The sequence below is a fragment of the Odocoileus virginianus genome, chromosome 12, assembly GCF_023699985.2.
Source record: "Odocoileus virginianus isolate 20LAN1187 ecotype Illinois chromosome 12, Ovbor_1.2, whole genome shotgun sequence".
NCBI lineage: Eukaryota > Metazoa > Chordata > Mammalia > Artiodactyla > Cervidae > Odocoileus > Odocoileus virginianus.
The window spans coordinates 6,711,269-6,730,758 of NC_069685.1; the positions used below are offsets into that span (position 1 = coordinate 6,711,269).

Consider the following 19,490-nt stretch of genomic DNA (forward strand, 5'->3'; position numbering starts at 1 on the left):
CACATTTCAGAGTTTGGTTTGAATAATATTTCTTAGCTCTTGTAGCATTTTATTAGCAAAAACATATAATATAATAATGACAGATCTTTCATAGTAAGTTGTAAAAGATTCACCAGAGAGCAAAGTATACCCTTTGTGTATGCATATTTGTTTATGAAGAACACTAAAAAAGAAAATAGAGGTTTTTAGAAATATATCAAAATTTATAGGTTTTCAAGTTACTCATCAGTAAACGTTTAATCGCCCCGACTGCATGTTAAGATGCAGTTACTCTTTATTCAAATATCCTGTGGTATTTTTCAAATATGTATGATTGCAAAGCATAAATGATTAAAACAGAATTGAAGTAAGCTCAATGAAGGATCTAAATGAATTGTTCTTAAGTACTTTAAGTGCTGAGTGTTTGCTAATTTGCAAAATTCAATAATCATACCTTTATTAGAATATTAGGCTCTATATTCTTTTTATCAGAGCCATACATATTATTGATATGAATTAGAATGTTTATTTTTAGTGTCAAAGGAAAATACTTGGTTCTTCACTTTATATAATGTTTGACCCAAGAGGCTTATCTTTACTTATTCAATAAAAGTTTCTTTTATTTAATGAAGAGTTTAAACTGTCATGTAGACTGTCCCTTCTTGAACTGGTCTGGAATGGGTGGGGAGGGAGAGAGGGAGAAAAGGAGAGAGTGCAGTTGAAAAATACAGTGTTTAGGGATTAAATATTGGCATTTGTTTTAGTGAGACTTTATTGCAAAGGACATTATTTATGTAGACCCTTAGGCACCTTGAGTAAACAATTGGCTGTTCTCTGCATTGATGCCAGACAGATGATCTATTTACATTTTCCTTTTTGTTCTTTTGAGTGTCTGGAAAGATGTCAGTTTGAAGGAGACTGTCAGTGTACGGATTAGGAAAAGATAAGTCAGTAGCGTTTCACAGGTTGGAAGTAGCTTTTGAATTTACATGTGTGATCACTTGTTGAAAATATTTATTTTTATTGTTTAATTAGTTTAAAACAAATTTGTCGTATACTTATGATTAATCTGAGCTGAAAAAATGCAGAATGTATTTGGAAGTTACATTTTTCTGTCTAGTAGGAATGAAGGACACCTGGTGTGAATTTTGTGTTTTTTTTTCTTTTACTTAAAACTGTTGCTGATTGATTCATTTATCTTTCTCCATAATGTGTCTTCTTGTGATTTAAAAAGGTTAAAGAAAATCCCTTTCTGCTATAGATCACAGTAAAAAATGTAGGTTTGAAAATTGATATTATTTCTAGGGTAGTATCAAGGAATTATTTGTGTTACTTTTATTTTTTTGAGCCCTCAATGCTCCTTGTTTATTGCAAATTTTGATATATATATTTCAGCTTATTAAAATTAGATTCAGTTTGGACAGTTAAAGCTAATGTTTTAAACTACTTTGTGAATTTTATACATTTTCTTGAGATTTTTAACTTCTATCTCTATTTTTAACTAGATTGAACCTTATATGTTCCTTTTTGTCAACTTCAGAAAAGCTCAAGAGAAGATGCCAATTAGTCCTTTTAGAGAAAATGTCCAACATACTCTAAATAAAGATGGTGTTTAAAAACAATCACTAAAAACAAAGCTCAGAAATATGTCGTTAATCACTGGTAGCAGAAGTCAGTGGCCAACCACGATTCAGTGGTCATATTGCTCTCAGGAATCTAGAAAATCGCAGGTGTCATTAACTGAGTGTAATAACAGTGTTTGGTCTTTGAAGCACTAAATGAGGGTTATGTGGGAATAGAAGGACTGGTCCTGACAGAAATAAAAATTTTCAATTTCACCTTATCTTGCATTCCAGTTTGAAATTTTATTTTCAAAATGCAAGACTGGAAATCATTTGGCAGTGAAAATATGGGAATTGATACATGTACTTTAAAAAATTTGTCAGTATGAAAAAAATGTGTACTTTAACTTCATTTTAAAATCAATCCTATGCATTAAGATAGATTCTGTTCAGTTTATTAGTTTTTTATGTAATGATAGCTCTTTCTTGAGCAGGGTGGTAAGTAGGCAGAAAGGTCAGCAAGAAAGTGTAATCTTAATAAAAAGAAAAGTCAGCTCTAAATATCAATGGAAGGGGAAGGAAATGTATTGTGGAGAAGAGAGATTCACTCTGGATTAGTTCATCTTGTAGGAGTATGCTTACTCTGAGAGTGAGGCTAGGTAATTATCCAGAGGGTAACTGTGGGAAGATTGCTGAAGTACCTGCTCTCCAATAAAATAGTCCACATTTCCAAATGCTTCTGTTTGGCTGAGACCTGTAATCACAACTGCTGATTATTGATCAAATTCTGCCTAAAGACCAATCATGTTTCTCAGAAGGTCAAGTTACCCCAGATCTTTACTATTTCTTAATTAGTTAAATCTGCAAAACCCCTTGGTTTGTTTTTCTATACCCAGAATTAACTTTGCCTTAGTTGAGTGAGCAAGCTGCATCAAAGTGCCTGGATAAATTGAAGTAATCCAGGAAATCTTGGGAATAGTGTGAGGCAGTGACAGGCTGTGGAGGACAGTGGCTATATTTACCAAATGTTTATGGCTGTGTGTTTTTTATACCAATCTGATAAATGAAACTGTTGGCAATCTACTTTTTATAGCAGTGAGATCTGGGATTGGGTTCTAGATTTTTCAAAACAATTTACCTTTCATCTTAAGTTTGTATGGGGAAATTTGTAAAGGTACTTTGTTTTATAAGCTTCATCTCATTTAAGTTACCAGTGCTTAATGTCACATGAATAATCATTGAGAAATTTGGGTGTCTTTTCAACCTCAAGTACAGACTAAAGGGAAACATGATAAGTTCCTTTCAGTATTTTAAAGGTGATCCTAGAATAGAAGAATAGGAAGGGAAACTGTCAGTGTATGTTTGCTGCGGTATAGGTTCTCAGTATTTAGTCCTTGAAATAATCCTGTGACCTCAGTATCACTGTTCATTTTGTAGATGAGGTGAGGAAAGCAGGGAGAGCTTAAGTAACTTTGCCCAAGGCCACACAGTGAGCGATAGAGTCCTTTCTGTTTGCCCTCAACATGTATTTTGTAACCTCTTAAGGGTACTTGTTATCAAACAAACTGATCTTACATTGATAGAGCTAGGATTCAATTTGAAAATGCTCTGGTTGTGGGTGGCTGATGAGTGGAATCATAAAGAACAAGATTCCAATAAAAATACTCAAAATCAGAATAGTCTATTATGTTTCCTGTTTTGTTTCCTGTCAATTGGGAAAAATATATTCAATTTTATTAATAATCGAAGAAGTGGGGATTACTTTTTCTTTCTTTAGGGCAATTTGATAGTGTGTGCAAGTGAAAGTCACTCAGTTGTGTCCAACTTTTTGCGACCCCGTGGACTGTAGCCTTCAAGGCTCCTCTGTCCGTGGAATTCTTTGGGCAAGAATATTGGAGTGGGTAGCCTTTCCCTTCCCCAAAGGATCTTCCCAACCCAGGGATTGAACCCAGGTCTCCTGCGTTGCAGGCAAATTCTTTACCATCTGAGGCACCAGGGAAGCCCTAGAATACTGGAGTGGGTAGTGCATTCCTTTCTCCAGGGGATCTTCCCAACCCAGCGATCAAATGGAGGTCTTCTGCATTATGGGTGGATTCTTTACCAGCTGAGCTACCAGGGAAGCCAGTGTGTATCAGCAATTAAACTTTGGGCTTATTGACTTTAGGAAGTTACTTCAAGGATATAAAGGAGTGCATATAGATTTATATAAGCATATACAAAACATTGTTTATTGTAAAACATTGGGAACAACCAAATGAGTTTCCCTGAACTTGGGTTGATCTGATATTTCCTTTTGATTCAAATCATTATATTTCTCTGGTAGGACTATTCTGAGACAGAGAAGGAAAGAATCTAATCATATGGTGCACAGTTTTGATCTGTTAAAATGCTTGACAGTGACCAATTTCATCACTTGATTAAAGTATAACTGCCAGGTTTCTATATTGTAGAGTTGCAATTAATAAGTGTTTTGTCGAGATATACTTGGAAATCCTTTAAATATCCTATTTTCCAGATTGCTAATTGTATCAGTTTTATCAGTATGGCTTCGTGGCTTCCTGTTTCCTTGGGTGTGTTCTAATCAGTTCCTGTTGTTACTGTTACGCTCAGATTGTCTTCACCTTGGTAGGTGCGAGTCCCTTTATGCTGGCTCCTTTGCCTCTGTGACGGATCCTCTCATTCCTTGGACAGTTCCTTGCCTTCTAAAAAACCATAGTAGATGTTTCAAGTTCATTTTGTGCTTTTCTTCCAGAGATACTAAGTTAACTGTTTCTGGTTTGTTTATATAGTGGGGTATAGTACTTAAAAGCCAAGATGCATACAGTCAAGTGTTAGGTGCTCTCAGGTCCTCTCAGTGGTCAGGTTAGGGACTATACTAAGTAGACATGTATGTTAGTGAGAGTATGTATCTTATATACAGGCATACCTTGGAGACCACTGCAATAAAGTGAGTATCACAAAGTGAGTCACATGAATTTTTTGTCTCCCAGTGCATATAAAAGTTATTTACACTATCCTATAGCATTATGTCTAAAAGTACCATGTGTATACCTTAATTTAAACTAATTATTAAAAGTGCTAACTATAACTGAAGCCTTCAGTCATAATAGTTTTGCAATAATAACATCAGAGATCACTGATTACAGATCACCATAATAAATATAATAATGAAAAGAAAAAAAGTTTGAAATATGAGAATCACCAAAATGTGGGTGCTTAGATGTGATGTGAGCAATTATCATTGGAGAAATTGTGTCCATACACTTGCTTGACACAGAGTTGCCACAGACCTTCAATTTGTAAAAAACACAGTTTGTAAAAGAATGCAGTACTGTGCTTCACTTTACTGTGGTTTTCAGATATAGTGTGGTTTAAATATATTTTTAAAAATTAAAAAAATTTTTGTAACAGATTGAAAGTATGTTGTAACCCTATGGTGTCAAATGGATTTTTATGCACTGGGAAACCAAAAAACTTGCTTTGTTGTGATATTTATTGCTGTGGTATGGACCTGAACGCAAAATATCTCCAAGGCATACGTGTCCTCTGATGATATGCTTATATTTTACAACTGTTTTTCCTCTAGTTTATATAATCTTGAGGTTGTAGATTGTCAAAACAATGAATTCAGAGTTACTGCATTCCTCCTCCTTTAGTCATTTACCAAATTACAGATTTGATTCTGTTGCTTTCCTGATTTTATCCAGTTTTCTCACAATTAGGTCTTAACTTCTGGTTAACTACTTGTTAAGATACCTTTGTAAAATTCATTGATTTAAGAGATGTTTTCATGTGGAAGAGTGTGCATCTTACCATGATGAAATAGATTGTTATGGAAAATAATTCTTACTTAGAGATTTCTTAAATTCTGTTTCTTTTTTTTTTTGAAAATTCTGTTTCTTTTAAAATTTAAAAATTTTAAAATTCTGTTTCTTTTAAAATAAGCCCATGATTCCTATCTTTTCTCTGATGACGTCATCTGAAGTCTCTATCAGTATCCTCCAATCAAGATCCTAGTAATAAACCTTTGTTTGAATAAATTAATTCAGTGAGGGAGAATGTACACAATGAGAAAACTTGGGATGTCTCTGGGAAAATGATTTATTAAAGGATTTGAGTTTGTATGTAAGTGTAGAGAACAGTCCGGAAGGATATGTTTCCAAACTGCCGACAGTGGCTGCCTTTGGAAAAGGACTGGGACTAGGAGGGCTTGTAAAGAACATTTCTTAATGTAAAAATCAAGATGTATCCATGCATTGGGTAAATATAATTGGAAAAAAAATGATAATTTGAGGGCAGGGTTATGGAAATGGGCCTTTCTTCTGAATTAGGTACTGTCAGGAAGCATGGGTAATTCTGTGATTTTAGATATCTTAGTTAAATCTTACCTAGATTCGTGGAAGACTTGATGGAGGCTAAAGCTCTAATTAGTAAAGAAATAGCAGGCTTTCATATTAGAATTTGGGATGTTTGACCATCTTTGTTACTTGACCGGAATTCATGTTTTGGTCTTCTGGGACATGATTACAGAGTGGTATTTTATGTTGGTTCATCATGGTCATGACATGGCCTTGTTTGATGTGGCTGTTCTATGAAATTATTCACAGTCAGCGAAAGAACACCATGACCTAGTTGTAGGTTCTAAAGCCAGCCCTTGACCACACCAGGGCCTAGTTGGCATTACAGGGCCAGCTCCCAAATGTCAAAGAGGTTGCTTTTCTCCCTTCTCACCTGTTTCTACCACCTTTTTTTCTACATGCTAGATGGAAATTTCTTCTGTTTCTCTCTTATCTGTCTTTCTGTCCACACCAGTTTGTCTGCAGCAGATCTCTGATAGTGCATCCTGATAGATTCCAAAGTTCTTCAAGCCTCTCTTCCCTCCTTGTGTGTAAGCTTTGCATCTTTGTTTCATTTGCTTCAATATGTCTGCTGCCTTTCTTGGTCATCCCTCTGTAGACTTGTGATGGGATTTCAGTCTGCTCTGATACTAACTTGGCCTCCTTTTAAGACATTGTTTTTAGAAATGGAAATTTTACTTCCTGGACTGCCATTGCAAGCAAAATATGTACATCTCCTGTATGTAAACCCTCCACGTTGTTAGGATACCATTCCAGTTGAGTTCCAGTGACTCTTGCGATCCCTGTGTTGGAGAGTGGCATTTAACACTGTGTTTGTCCTCTCTTTTCTTCTTTCACCCTGTTACCAGTCTTAGAAAATGACACTTCTGTTTCTTCAGGTCTTCCTCCTAGCTTAAATTAAATGCTTTTCTATCTCATATATTCTGATTCTTAAATGGGAATTTTATTTTTCCCCTATTTTTATGAACTTTTTGGAACTCTCCAAAGCCTCAGTAAATTATCATCCAAATTAGTCTTCTGGACTTTTTCAAAACTTCCCGTACTGTGTGTTGTCCATTCTTTGACTCTGTCAGAGTTAATTTCCTGGTATTTATTTTTCTCTTGCCAAGTAAAATTTATAAGCACAGTTATTTTTGGAGAACATAAAGAGTTAGCTCTTGTATAGGGCAGGATAGTGTGAACAGTTTGTACTTTAGGAGAGTGAGTTGGCCATTGAATAATACAGATAAGCAAAATTAAGGATATCTGGGAGTGTTCATTGGAGAGTAAAATTAGATCACATGATGGAAATTAATTTTATATAGTAGTTTGAACAAAGATAGGGACATAAAATTATAGGAAATAGAGAGGGAATTATATACCAGGTGGGAAGAATGACCTGCTAAATTTGGGAGATGGTTTGATTAAGGGAACGACTTCTACAATTATAAATTGAGAACCTTTTATGGTGTTACTTTATCTAAGTGTTTCAGAGAGATGGATGAAAAAGATGAGATCTCTGCTTTCAAAAAGATTAGTATACAAGGGAAAAGGACATTTAAAAAATCAATTGAAATACAGTATGACAAACACAATATCAGGCTGTGTCCTAATTACAGTGAGGACACCCATGAGGGAGTGTATGTTCTGCTTGCATCACTTAAGAAGATTTCTCAGTTGGTCATTGCATGTTTGCTGAACTAGACTCAGAAGCATTTAAAGTGTAGAGCAGAAGTTATTTAGTGACTGCATAGAGACAGTTTTCATGGTAATGAGGCATACCTATTTAAGCTAAATTTGGAATTAGTGGTTTCTCCTTTTTGCTTCCATTTTAAGAAGTTTCTACTTGCGTATGTCCTTTGCTATTTGGTGTTGAACTGAATGAATATGATCCCAATTGAGTGATTTAGAATTTTCTATTACTTCTTCAGCTGATGGTTGCAAAGACTCCTTTATGTGATAATTATATATTAAATGATTCAAGAAAAAGCTTGCTAATTTATAGATTTTAATGTTATCCAAATTATGCTGTTGTTTAGTCTCTGAGTCATGTCCAGTTCTCTTATAACCCCATGGACTGTAGCCTGCCAGGCTCCTCTGTCCATAAAATTTGCCAGGCAAGAATACCGGAGAGGTTTGCTGTTTCCTTCTCCAAGGGATCTTCCCTACCCAGGGATCAAACCCACATCTCCCGCATTGCAGGCAGATTCTTTACCAATGAGCCACAAGGGAAGTCCCATCAAATTATAATAGCCATTAAAAATGTAGTGGGTGTGTGCGTGCTCAGTCATGTTGGGTTTTTTGTGACCCCATAGACTGTAGCCCTCCAGACTTGTTTGTCCATGTGATTTTCCAGGCAAGAATACTAGAGTGGGTTGCCATTTCCTTCTCCAGGGGATCTTCCTGACGCAGGGATTGAACCTGCATCTCTTGCGTCTCCTGCATTGGCAGGCAGGTTCTTTACTAACTGTGGTACCTGGCAAAATGCAGTATAGTATTTTTTTGGTGATTTGGTATCAAGATACCTTTTTTGTTTGAACTCTTGTTCATCCCATAAATGGTTATTTTCTCTTATAGGTGGTAGATCATCTAATGCAAAATTACCTGCAGTTCCAACAGTTGGTTCAGTTTCACAAGACCAAGTTTCAAATATGAGGTATTCAAGCTATTAATTTGGATATTTGTAATTTATTCCTTTTGATAACTCTTAAAATATCTAGCTATATTTTTTTTTAATTTACTTTTTTTTAAAAAATGACATTTAGAGGCTTGGGAATATTTTAGAAGTTATTTCTGAAAGAAGATGAGGTGTAAAAGTTTCCTGAGAAGTAGCTATTTGTGATCAATAAATGCTGAATGGATAACATATTTAATTTCACAGGTAGCTAGTAACTTATGGCTTACGTTTCATGTAATAGTAGATTGAACATTTGGAATTCATTGTTCTTCCCTAGAAATGCTGAAATAAGTTTATGTTGATATTGAATTATAGATAGATTTTTACTGTCTGTTATCTTGTCTAGTTAGGAATATGTGTTTCAAGTTCTAATTTGGAAGGCTGTGAATATATTTCACCACTAGAGCCTTTGTGGCTAGAGTTCTTGATATATGCCTTACCACAGTCGGAAAATGCATAGCATTTTACAAGTAAAGTTACTTGGGTGCTACAACTGTAGGCTCATAGTTGTGATGTCATCTGGGGATAAGAGGCTCCATGAGATCAATAGAGAGAAACAGTGTTATGTGGAGCACCTGGGAAGAGATGGTTGTTGACCACAGAAATTTCCAGCAGCTTACCTGTTGATAATTTCAGTAGCATCTCTTGTTGCTAGTATAAATAGGAAGTACTCTTTGTAGGAACAATAAATAAGTAGTGACTATTTGTATACATGTTTGGTTCATAAGTTAGAAAATGAAATTCCTGATGTGCACAGGGGACTTTTTTTTTTAAAACTCATTCAGTTCAGTTCAGTCGCTCAGTCGTGTCCGACTATCTGCAACCCCATGAACCGCAGCACGCCAGGCCTCCTTGTCCATCACCAACTCCCGGAGTTCACCCAGACTCATGTCCATTGAGTCGGTGGTGCCATCCAACCATCTCATCCTCTGTCGTCCCCTTCTCCTCCTGCCCTCATCAGGGTCTTTTCAGTGAGTCAGCTCTTTGCATGAGGTGGCCAAAGTATTGGAGTTGCAGCTTCAGCATCAGTCCTTCCAATGAACACCCAGGACTGATCTCCTTTAGGATGGACTGGTTGGATCTCCTTGCAGTCCAAGGGACTCTCAAGAGTCTTCTCCAACACCACAGTTCAAAACCATCAATTCTTCAGCGCTCAGCTTTCTTTATATTCCAACTCTCACATCCATACATGACTACTGGAAAAACCATAGCCTTGACTAGACAGACCTTTGTTACCAAGTAATGTCTCAGCTTTTTAATATGCTGTCCAGGTTGGTCATTTAACTCATTAAATATGTATATATGTATACAGTTGGATATGGATTGAACCAACCACAGATTGAAAATATTGAAAAAAAATTTCTAGGAAGTTCCAAAAAGCCAAACTTGATTTTGCCTCACATGGCAACTATGTATATATGTGTATGTGTGCGTATATGTATGTATGTATCTCTCTCTCTATATGCATAGTTATGGTCAATAGAAAATTAGATAAAAGATTGATAAACTTTGATAAAAGATTTGATAAAAAGTTTTCCATAAAGTTCCAAAAAGCAAAACTTGAATTTGCCTCACATTGGCAACTATTTATGTATAAACATATGTATACATATATATATATATATATATATATACACACACACATATATGCACACACACAGGATTGCATATATATATATGTGCGTGGTCATGGTCAGTAGGAAATCTGATTGAAGATTGTTAAACTTTGATAAAAAAGTATTTTTGGTTGTCGGGGGGCTAAAATCAAGTGCTCTCTACTAGCCTGTAAAGACTTGTAGTAAGAGCTGATGTTTGGAATGGTTGTTAGCCAGGTTGTTTGTGAGGACTAGGGGTGGCAATATACAATAGGATAGAAATGGATATTCCAGGCAGAAGGAATGATATACGTAGCAATAATGAGTCATTAGATGATTTTCAGCTTTTCACATAATTTTACATTTTTACAGAAACTCATTTTAAAAAATTAAAAAATTGATCAACAATAATTAATAATATCTTTCCTTTAGCATTACAGAGAGACTCGAACATGCTTTGGAAAAGGCAGCTCCTCTTCTGCGAGAGATATTTGTAGATTTTGCACCTTTTCTTTCTCGGACACTTTTGGGTAGCCATGGACAAGAACTGCTTATAGAAGGAACAAGTAAGTCATTTTTCTTTCTTCATGTATGTATTTAAATTTCAGGGTTTAAAACTGAAATGAATAATAAAAGAGGCATGAGGTTTTATTGTTTTCAGCCTTTGACAAGGCTTCTCATGGAGTCTGTATATATCTTTTAAAGAATATAGCATGCTGATATTCTAAATTTTCAAGGTTTTTTTAATCACTGATTGGAATGCAGCAGGTTTCTTACTGTGTGTTTTGGGGAACAATGAAGGAAAGAAGATATATTGAATGCAAGTAATACATGTTTAACACATTAAAATTAACCATGAAAATTGAGAATTCGAGAGACTAGTGTTAATAGCAATAAGTGGTGTATTTGCCTGAGATTTTACTTGAATTTAAGATCTATATAAACAACAGTGTATTGCCACATGTTATGAAATTGAGGAATGCATTATTAGTCTTTACTAGTGGAGTTCTGTTTCACGAATAAAGAGAAAAAGCAATAGTATTTTCTCTCTCTTGCTTGTATCATACCTAGATTACTTGATCTTTTCTAGGTAGGGTACTTTGAGATTCTGTCAAATTAGATAGTGTGCAGAAGTAAATTGCTGTGCAGATTGGAAACCATCCATTTATGGAATGGATGGAGAGGTATTGGGGCTTTTCTTTTCTCTTTTTTTTAAAGCGTGAAGCACTTGTGAGATTAAGTGTTTTCTAATATTCAAGAAGCTAACTCACCAAGTGAAAGTTGACTTACCCTGAATTTCTCAGACAATAGAAATCAGTTCAATAGAGATCAGCTTTTCAAACAATTAGATTTATTATTTGAGCTTAACAGACTGGCTTCAAAACACCAATCTTCATTCCCATAACTAACATTTTTTAAAGGAGAAGCTAGAGGACTTTCATCAATGATAATGTCAAAGTGATCTTTTCATTCAAAGCTGTTTGGAGTATTTGTTCACTAAATCTGGCTTGTCTGTATCCGGGTTTGATGTTTCATGGATAAGACATGTATTCTTGTAAAGCTGAAAAATCATGGGAAAGCACAATTATCTGTACTCTAGTATCTTTAAATATCAGCTTACAGCTTTAGTTATCATGACTTTTTGTTGGGCAGTCAGTCACTAGGTTATCTATGGAATTTCTTAAAACTTGTGAAAAAACCCCTTTGTTAATGAAAGTTATAGATAGGTTAATAATTCAAGATATCCTTATTTGAGTGTTAACTATGGGATATCAGCACTTTATTTGGCTCTTACAATATCTATATATATGAGAAATAGTTATTAGCTAATGAAATAATTTCATCTTCATCCCTGTTGTAAATATGTATTGGGTTGGTGATGATTGATATCATTTCCATATAGTCAAGGAGTAGCATTGAATTTATGTGGGAAAAAAGTTCAGGTTTTAGAAACATTGAACCAAATTTGGGGTAGAAATTTACTGTATCTGCTGAAGGATATAATTATTTAGCCAAGGACTGTTTGACATAATGAAGCAATAAAATCTGAAAGGAAATGAATTTGTAACATTGAAAGAATTCACCCTAATTTATGCTTCATGTATCAAACATTTATTCTATTAAAGTGGTATGACTACTTGTTAATTATATTTCATTTTATAATGCTAAAATGATTGTATTAATTATAGCCTTTCAGTATAGCAATACATTTTTGCTGTTTAGTTGATCTTTGAAGTTTATAATAGACCTAGCACAATAGGATCTTCTTAGATACTCAGAAGTACTAAACTTGATAATTCTAAATCCTTGAACAAAATTTAATTTAGAATCAATTTGTTATTGATAAATTCTGATAATGTGATAAAAAGGAGGATGATATACTTTTGATCATCTATAAAAAATAACTAGATCATTGCCTACTCACTGGATTGTGTTCATAAAAATAACAAATAGATCTAAGAGTTTTATATAGCAAATATATTTTAAGTTGTGAGAAATCCTTTGGGTGGTAATTTTATGCATTGTAAAACAGAAGTTTTGAGGGATAGGTTATTGCAGCATAGTTCTATTGAAAAATTTTGAACTAAAAATGTCAGGAGAAGGGATATATCTGGTGGTCCAGCAGTTGAGACTCCCTGCTTCCACTGCAGAGTTTGATCCCAGGTTGGAGAAGATAGATCCCACATGCTCCGTGGTGTGGCCATTAAAAAAAGGCAGGTGCCTGCAGTCCTTGTTGGTCACTAGCTGTGTGACCAGGTACTTGAAACCTTATTACTTTAAAAATTTTAAATTATTTTTATTAATAATTTTAATGAACATTTAAAATACTTACAAAATATGAGTTGTAATATTTATATAATTCCTATTGCTGACTACCTGTACCATCTTTGTTTTGCCATAACTGTTACATCCACCTCACTTTTGTTTTCCTTTAGTCTTTAAAACAACCACAGACATCATGTAATTTCACCTCTAAATAATTAATTTCATGTAAAAAAGATACTTTCTCACATAATTGTTTCTCTTATACCCAGTAATATTAATAATAATTCCATAGTGTCCTTTAATACTCAGCCCTTATTCATCTTTATTTAAAAGGTATTTTTATATAATTGATTTTCTTCCAGTTAAGATCCAAAAAAATCATTTTTTTTCATTTGATATGTCTCTTAAATCCATGCTAGTGTCAAATAGTTTCCCAGTACTCCTTGGATTTCGTGTTATTGACTTGCTGCAGAAGTAGGGCTGGTGGTTCTGTGGAGTGCTTCTGTATTTTGGGACTCTGTGGCTCTTCTTCTTGGTGATGTCATTTAACAGTCTCTCTAGTCTGTGTGTTTTCCGATGGCTTGAAGTTTAATTAGATGTGATAATTCATGTTATATGATGCCTAGTGTCGCATATTTCTGATTGGCTCAATTTTAGTAGTATTAATGCCCCTTTTCAAGTAGTTATAACCCTTTGTAAGAATTGATGTTTTATTACTTTTATTGTTTTTAAAGAAGTCTTCTGAAAACAAAAAGATGATTACTTGTAAATAAAGTTTGTTCTGACAATTACCTTAAATGATTTCATTTGGCTTTTTAAAATAAATCTAAGGTTCATTATGAGCCTTTTGTGATCTTAATTTTCCTGTATGTTAAAACATTTTGCTAATTATCATTATTCATCAGTTATTTCTAATTCTGCTAAGGACTAAAACAGTAAAAAAACAGGAATATTAGAACTGTTCCCAGCATCAGGGTGAACTAGGAAACCAAATCATCAATCTTAGATCACTCTCTGTTTTCTTACTATGTTGCCAAAGTATTGCATTATGTTTTAAGAAGATATAAACTTGTTTTCTCAATTGGATTAAAAGCTGGTATTTGGGGAGGGCAAAAACATCTTAGGTATTACAGTCGTTTTTGACTTTCCAATAGACCACAGTACATCTGGGGCTTCCCCTGTGGCTCAGCTGATAAAGAGGCCACCTGCATTGCGGGAGACCTGGCTTCGATCCCTGGTTGGGAAGATCCCCTGGGGTAGGGAAAGGCTACCTACTCCAGTATTCTGGCCTGGAGAATTTCATGGACTGTTGTCCATGGGGTTGCAAAGAGCTGGACATGACTGAGTGACTTTCACTTTCACAGTACATCTGTATAGTTTACTTGTAGGATTAAAATTTTGTAGGGTCACAATTAAAAAATGATATGAAATGCTCTTTAGGCTCTTCAAAAATTATTGAGAAATATTGGTATAAAAGAAGTCTGTGGATACCAGCTTTGTGTCTTACTTTTAGCTTTCACTGAATATAGTTAAGTCAGAATTTTCTATTTCCTGCCCATAATGGTGAGGTGAAAAAAAAATTGATAGGAGAAGACATTTTATAAGTACTGGACCATCTGTGGCTGAATTTGAAGAGACAGGGAGCAGTATTCATAATTTTTATCAAACTCAAGACTTCATTAATGCATAGTATATTTCTGTGGACAAAAAAGAAATTGATTTTCTCAGCATCATTTCATTCAATGGGAACAATTTAATTATACAAAATTCATACAATGTTTTGTGACAGAAACCTGGAATATCTCATTTTACTAAAAAGGCCTGTGACAGTGTCCATCCCCTGCTGGTGATGACTGTGCACAGCAGCTTGCCTAGTGCAACTTCTAAGTGAATAGCTACTGAAGCAGGTTTGTACTTAAGGGCGATTGGAAGGAAACATTCACGTAGAGGTGAAAAAATTCAGTTGATTGATCATTCTAAATGGTGTTCGTAACCTAAAGATGAAAATGTTTCGGAATTCGAGAGGAGAGAAAGTGACCTTGCAAAATTCAACCTTCCTAGAATATTGCATTTGATGATGTTAGTTCAAAAAGGAGGGCAAGAGGAAACAAAAGATAAAACATATAACTTAAATGCAGGGGAAAAAGGGACCAGAATTAATAATCAAGTTGCACCTATGATAAGTTTATTTGAAATTTATAATTAATATTTATAAGATGAATATAATGTTTACAGATTCATGGGGAACAGTTAATTGCATCCAAATTATAGGCAAGTACTTTCAAAACCTGGAAGACGGAGAAAAACTGATTTTATGCTTAAATTATTATTAAAACTTCTAGTAGTGTTTATGCCATTCCTTTATATTTGTGTAGATTAAAGTGACTTAAATAAAGGATAAAACTGGATTCTTATGTTCCAGATGGTAAATGGTCATACCTATTTTTCATGGTATACATGGGAGTTCAGATATCTCAGTGGGCTCAGGTACTGATAGCTTAATATCTGGCAATTCATTTAATATTTCTGAGTTTAGTAGTAAGGAAAGACAATGGTAATAGAGGTGGAGAAGGTGCAGTGGTCTTTGGTCATGAAACACCAAAAGAGTATAAAACTCTTGGCTTTGGTAATTCAATTTGTCTTCTTTTGAAGGGACTACAATTCCATATCAGTGAAAAATAAAAGATAAAACCCTAGGGTCAGATTATGAGTCTGGTCAGATCTCTGAACCTACAGCACCTGGTTCACCTTTTGCTGATTGGGGCAATAGTAGAATTTGTGTGCATAAAGTGAAAATTGATACTTCTGCAGCAACTTACGACTTCTCCTAAGGGCTGTTTGAAGGCCTTCCTTTGGATAATTCTTGAAGTCTGAATGTAGATCTGAAGACAGATTTACTGGTTTATAAGTCATTTCCTGCTTTTTCATCTGTGCAGCCAGTGTCATGGAAAGGTAAAAATTCAGGTCAAAAAGAGATATGATTAAATTTTGCAATCTGATACCAAGTCCCTTATTGAGATTATTTCCTATTTACTTACTCCCATGGTTTTATATTTGTGTTTGAGGTATTGATCCTCTTTAGGCATTTAAGGTATTGAAGGTCAAATGTAAACTCTCTTTTGTCTTCTGAAGCTATTTCTCATTTAAAATTTAACACACCATCCACTCTGGCCCGCTACCCATCCTTTAGAAATCTAGAAAACCTCACTCCAAAAAACACATGAATTGTTCTAATCAAACTATGAAATATTGTTTGACATCTTAACTATCTTTGAATACTCAACTCCACTGATAATGTGGTTGTATCACCCTTACTTTGGTTTTCTAATCTTATTGAGAAATAAAACTGAAACAAGCAATTTTTTGAAAGTATATATCCTAACATACCCTGTAGAGAGACAAAACAACGTATAAATCTTTCTAACTTTGGATGGCCCAAGTTCCTTTTAATCATTATGGTCACTATTTTAGTGGATATCAAAGGCTGAGCTAGATCAGGGCCCAAATGCTTTGCAATGAAAGGAAAGTTGGTAGGAAATCTGGTTCCTCTAGGACAGAGCAATAAGGAATAATGACCTAATTGTAGAAAGACCTAAATTTACTTGCTGAAAGTAGTGGCTTTTGAAGTTGAAATATATGAAACTTCCTTTCATGTTTTCTGAAAAGTGACAGGTTTTCAGACCAATAAAGACTACACCAGTAATAAGAGTATTGCTGTGCCCTTCGTTTTGGCCTTGGCATTAGCCTGAGGGCGTATGCTCATCTCAGCTCTATAGAAACTACAGTTTAGTCTACTTAAATGTCTTGCTTGCTTAATGCAACATGTAGATGTTCTGTAGCTAATTTTTCATGCCAGTACTGGCACTGTTACCATCATTTCTGTGTTACACATTTACACATTTTTTCAGATGTGGAGAAAAATGCTTCTACCTTTTCTAAAAAGTGAAGGGAGTGAACAACCTGTTGAGCTTGAATGCTGTTTGTAAGGCTACAGAATGCCAACATGTGCCATTAGCAGATGTGAGGCATTATGAGTAAAAGAAGGAAGGAGAAAGCACTACAGAGCAAAAAGATTAAACAAGGGGAGTAGGATGGGGTAGGATGCCCATAAGAACTTGGTTAGAAAGAAATAAGGTAATTGTGTGCTGTGCATAAGGCCCATGGGAATTATTTAAGTTGTTATATTTAAATTAATTTGAACTTAAACATATGTTTGCTTAGAAAAATATAGAATAAAAATTATAATTTTTCTAATTATTACTAGCATGATAGTCATTTAGTGCTTTTATTTATTGATATTGCTTTTATAAGATATTGGTTGTAAAATGTTCTTTGAACTAATCTTATTATGAATCAGAACTAAAGAATTCTTTAGATACATATTAAGTATATAAAGTTCCTTCCTGAGATAGTTTTGGTGAACTTGAAACATAAATGAGAAAATGTAAGTGAATTTATTTATTAAAAAAAAATCAAGAGTGTATAACAGACAATGGCCTGCATTTCTGTTAAGGTTTAGAGTGAGGTCACAGGTCAGGGTACTAATAAGAGTGTTTGGTATGTCTGCTGCCAGGAAACAAAATGGAAACTTGATTGATAGCTGGAGGGTTGAAGGGAGAGAGTGTGGTGGAGAAAGCAAAGGTCAGGGAGCCATTTCCCTTCTCTGCATGTATAACAATCAGCTCTCTCCAAAACAAAATTTAGATGATATTAGTCAATATGGCATATGTTGTGCACATTTCCATGAGTATTGTGCAGTGTCATTGTATATGAAGTGGTAATTAATGTTTTAGTAATTTGAAAGCTGAAATGAAATCGCCTACAAAAGACTGTGGTGTTTTTTATGCCAAATTTAAAGTAATCACAGAATGTTTTGTTTACTCATTAAATATGTATAGGTTTGGTTCTTAGCAATATGTTAAATTTTAAAAACCAATTTGGGCAAAGTTGTGTAAGAAATAACCCCTCGTTTGTTTCTATAAAATTAAAAACAAATTCTCTTTAATATAGGTCTGGTTTGCATGAAGTCTAGTAGTTCAGTTGTGGAGTTGGTTATGCTACTATGTTCTCAGGTGAGTGACAAGAATAAATGCTGAATTAAGTAAATTCTCAAATGAATTCATTTTGCAAGAAAGTTAAAATTGTTGATTAGAGGTTTTTTCTATAATAGAGTTTTGAGTTTGCAATAATTTCTTGGTATTACAAAAGGATTACTTCTTGTGTTTGTCACTAGGAGATAATTTTGCAATACGTGCTGTGAGGAATTGTATAGGTGAGTGAGAAACAGGTTTTTCAAGCCACATTTAAAAATGCTCAGATCAAATGATTTTGAGATGGCTAAATTTCTCTGCTTTGTGTATTAAGGTTATAGAAGCAGATTTATTTCTATACCTTGTAGAGTGCCACTCTGACTCCCTTGGGAATAATGGGTTTACTTCCCTTTTGTGCAGAGGTTATAAAATGAGTGATAAATAATTTTGAATTCTTGTCATTACTAATTATTTTTGACATACACAGTAGATTTGGGAAAACATCAACAAAAATATGGCAGCCACCATAATAAGATGTAGTGAATAAATTCCTAAAACCAAGGTTGCCTTCAGTGTTCAGAAACCTTACACCTCATGTGGTAAACTCTAATGATTAAAAAAAAAGAAAAAAACCTACATAAAAATCATGCATCCTGTGATTTTTTTTCCCCCCTCTATTTAGCAGTTAAACAGATGAATGTTTTTTATTGAGAGTTTTCTTTGTAGTCTTTTAAAAATGATATCTTGCTGGTAGTAAATTCCCCTACTTAAAACTTTAAAATAGCCTTTATTAATAGGAAGAGTATTGGTCTAGAGGTCAAGGGTTCTGACCCATTTCAAAACCTTTGACCTTCATTTACAACTCCTCTGTTTTACTTGCCTGACGAATAAGGATAATGCAAAATTAATGTTTCTTTGCATCGATTTATTCATTTTAGTGCTTATATTGCCAAATTTATTTAGACTGTGCTGATGGACATTTCATGAATACAAATTAAAGAATCATAGAAGGTGTGAAAAATCAATACTATGCATTGTCAATAAAATGCAATAAGAACAATTACTTCTAGAGATTGTATCTAATGGATTTTTATAATGAACTTGTAAAGAGTAGTTATGTTTGTAGTGGGCTTATTATTCTTAGATTTAGTGAGAATCATGTTTTTAATTTAATTATCTCCTTTAAAAACTCCATTTCTTTAAAAGCTGACTGGATAAAATTTCCCATTGAGTAATCTGATTTGAAATAATTGGTTGTTTATTTCTTAAATGGAAATTACCATATGCCATTATTACACTGACATGAAATTACACTTTCTTTAAGAAGCATTTGCTTCCAGTTTTATATGTATCTTCCCAGGAGTATGAACTTGTTGTTTGTAGTGTGATATTATTGTTTCATGGGTAGAGTTTGATAGTGAAGTTTCACTTTCTAGTATAGAAAATGTGAATATATTCTTCATACATGAAATTATTTCAAATATAGTATATTACAGTTGAATGTTAGAAGTGGAAAAGATAAAGAATGACATGTTCTAATACAC

At 34.2% G+C, this 19,490-nt stretch overlaps 1 protein-coding gene across 5 annotated transcripts in view; it reads left to right on the forward strand.

The window, feature by feature from the left end:
• The window catches only part of LRBA (LPS responsive beige-like anchor protein), a 720,084-nt gene that overhangs the window by 189,142 nt on the left and 511,452 nt on the right, over window positions 1-19,490 (forward strand). For all 5 annotated transcript variants that reach the window (XM_070474768.1, XM_070474770.1, XM_070474771.1 and 2 more), the window contains exons 32-34: window positions 8,456-8,534; window positions 10,583-10,716; window positions 17,927-17,988. In XM_070474768.1, coding sequence (XP_070330869.1) covers window positions 8,456-8,534; window positions 10,583-10,716; window positions 17,927-17,988 — 275 coding nt within the window. The remainder of the gene's footprint in view (window positions 1-8,455; window positions 8,535-10,582; window positions 10,717-17,926; window positions 17,989-19,490) is intronic.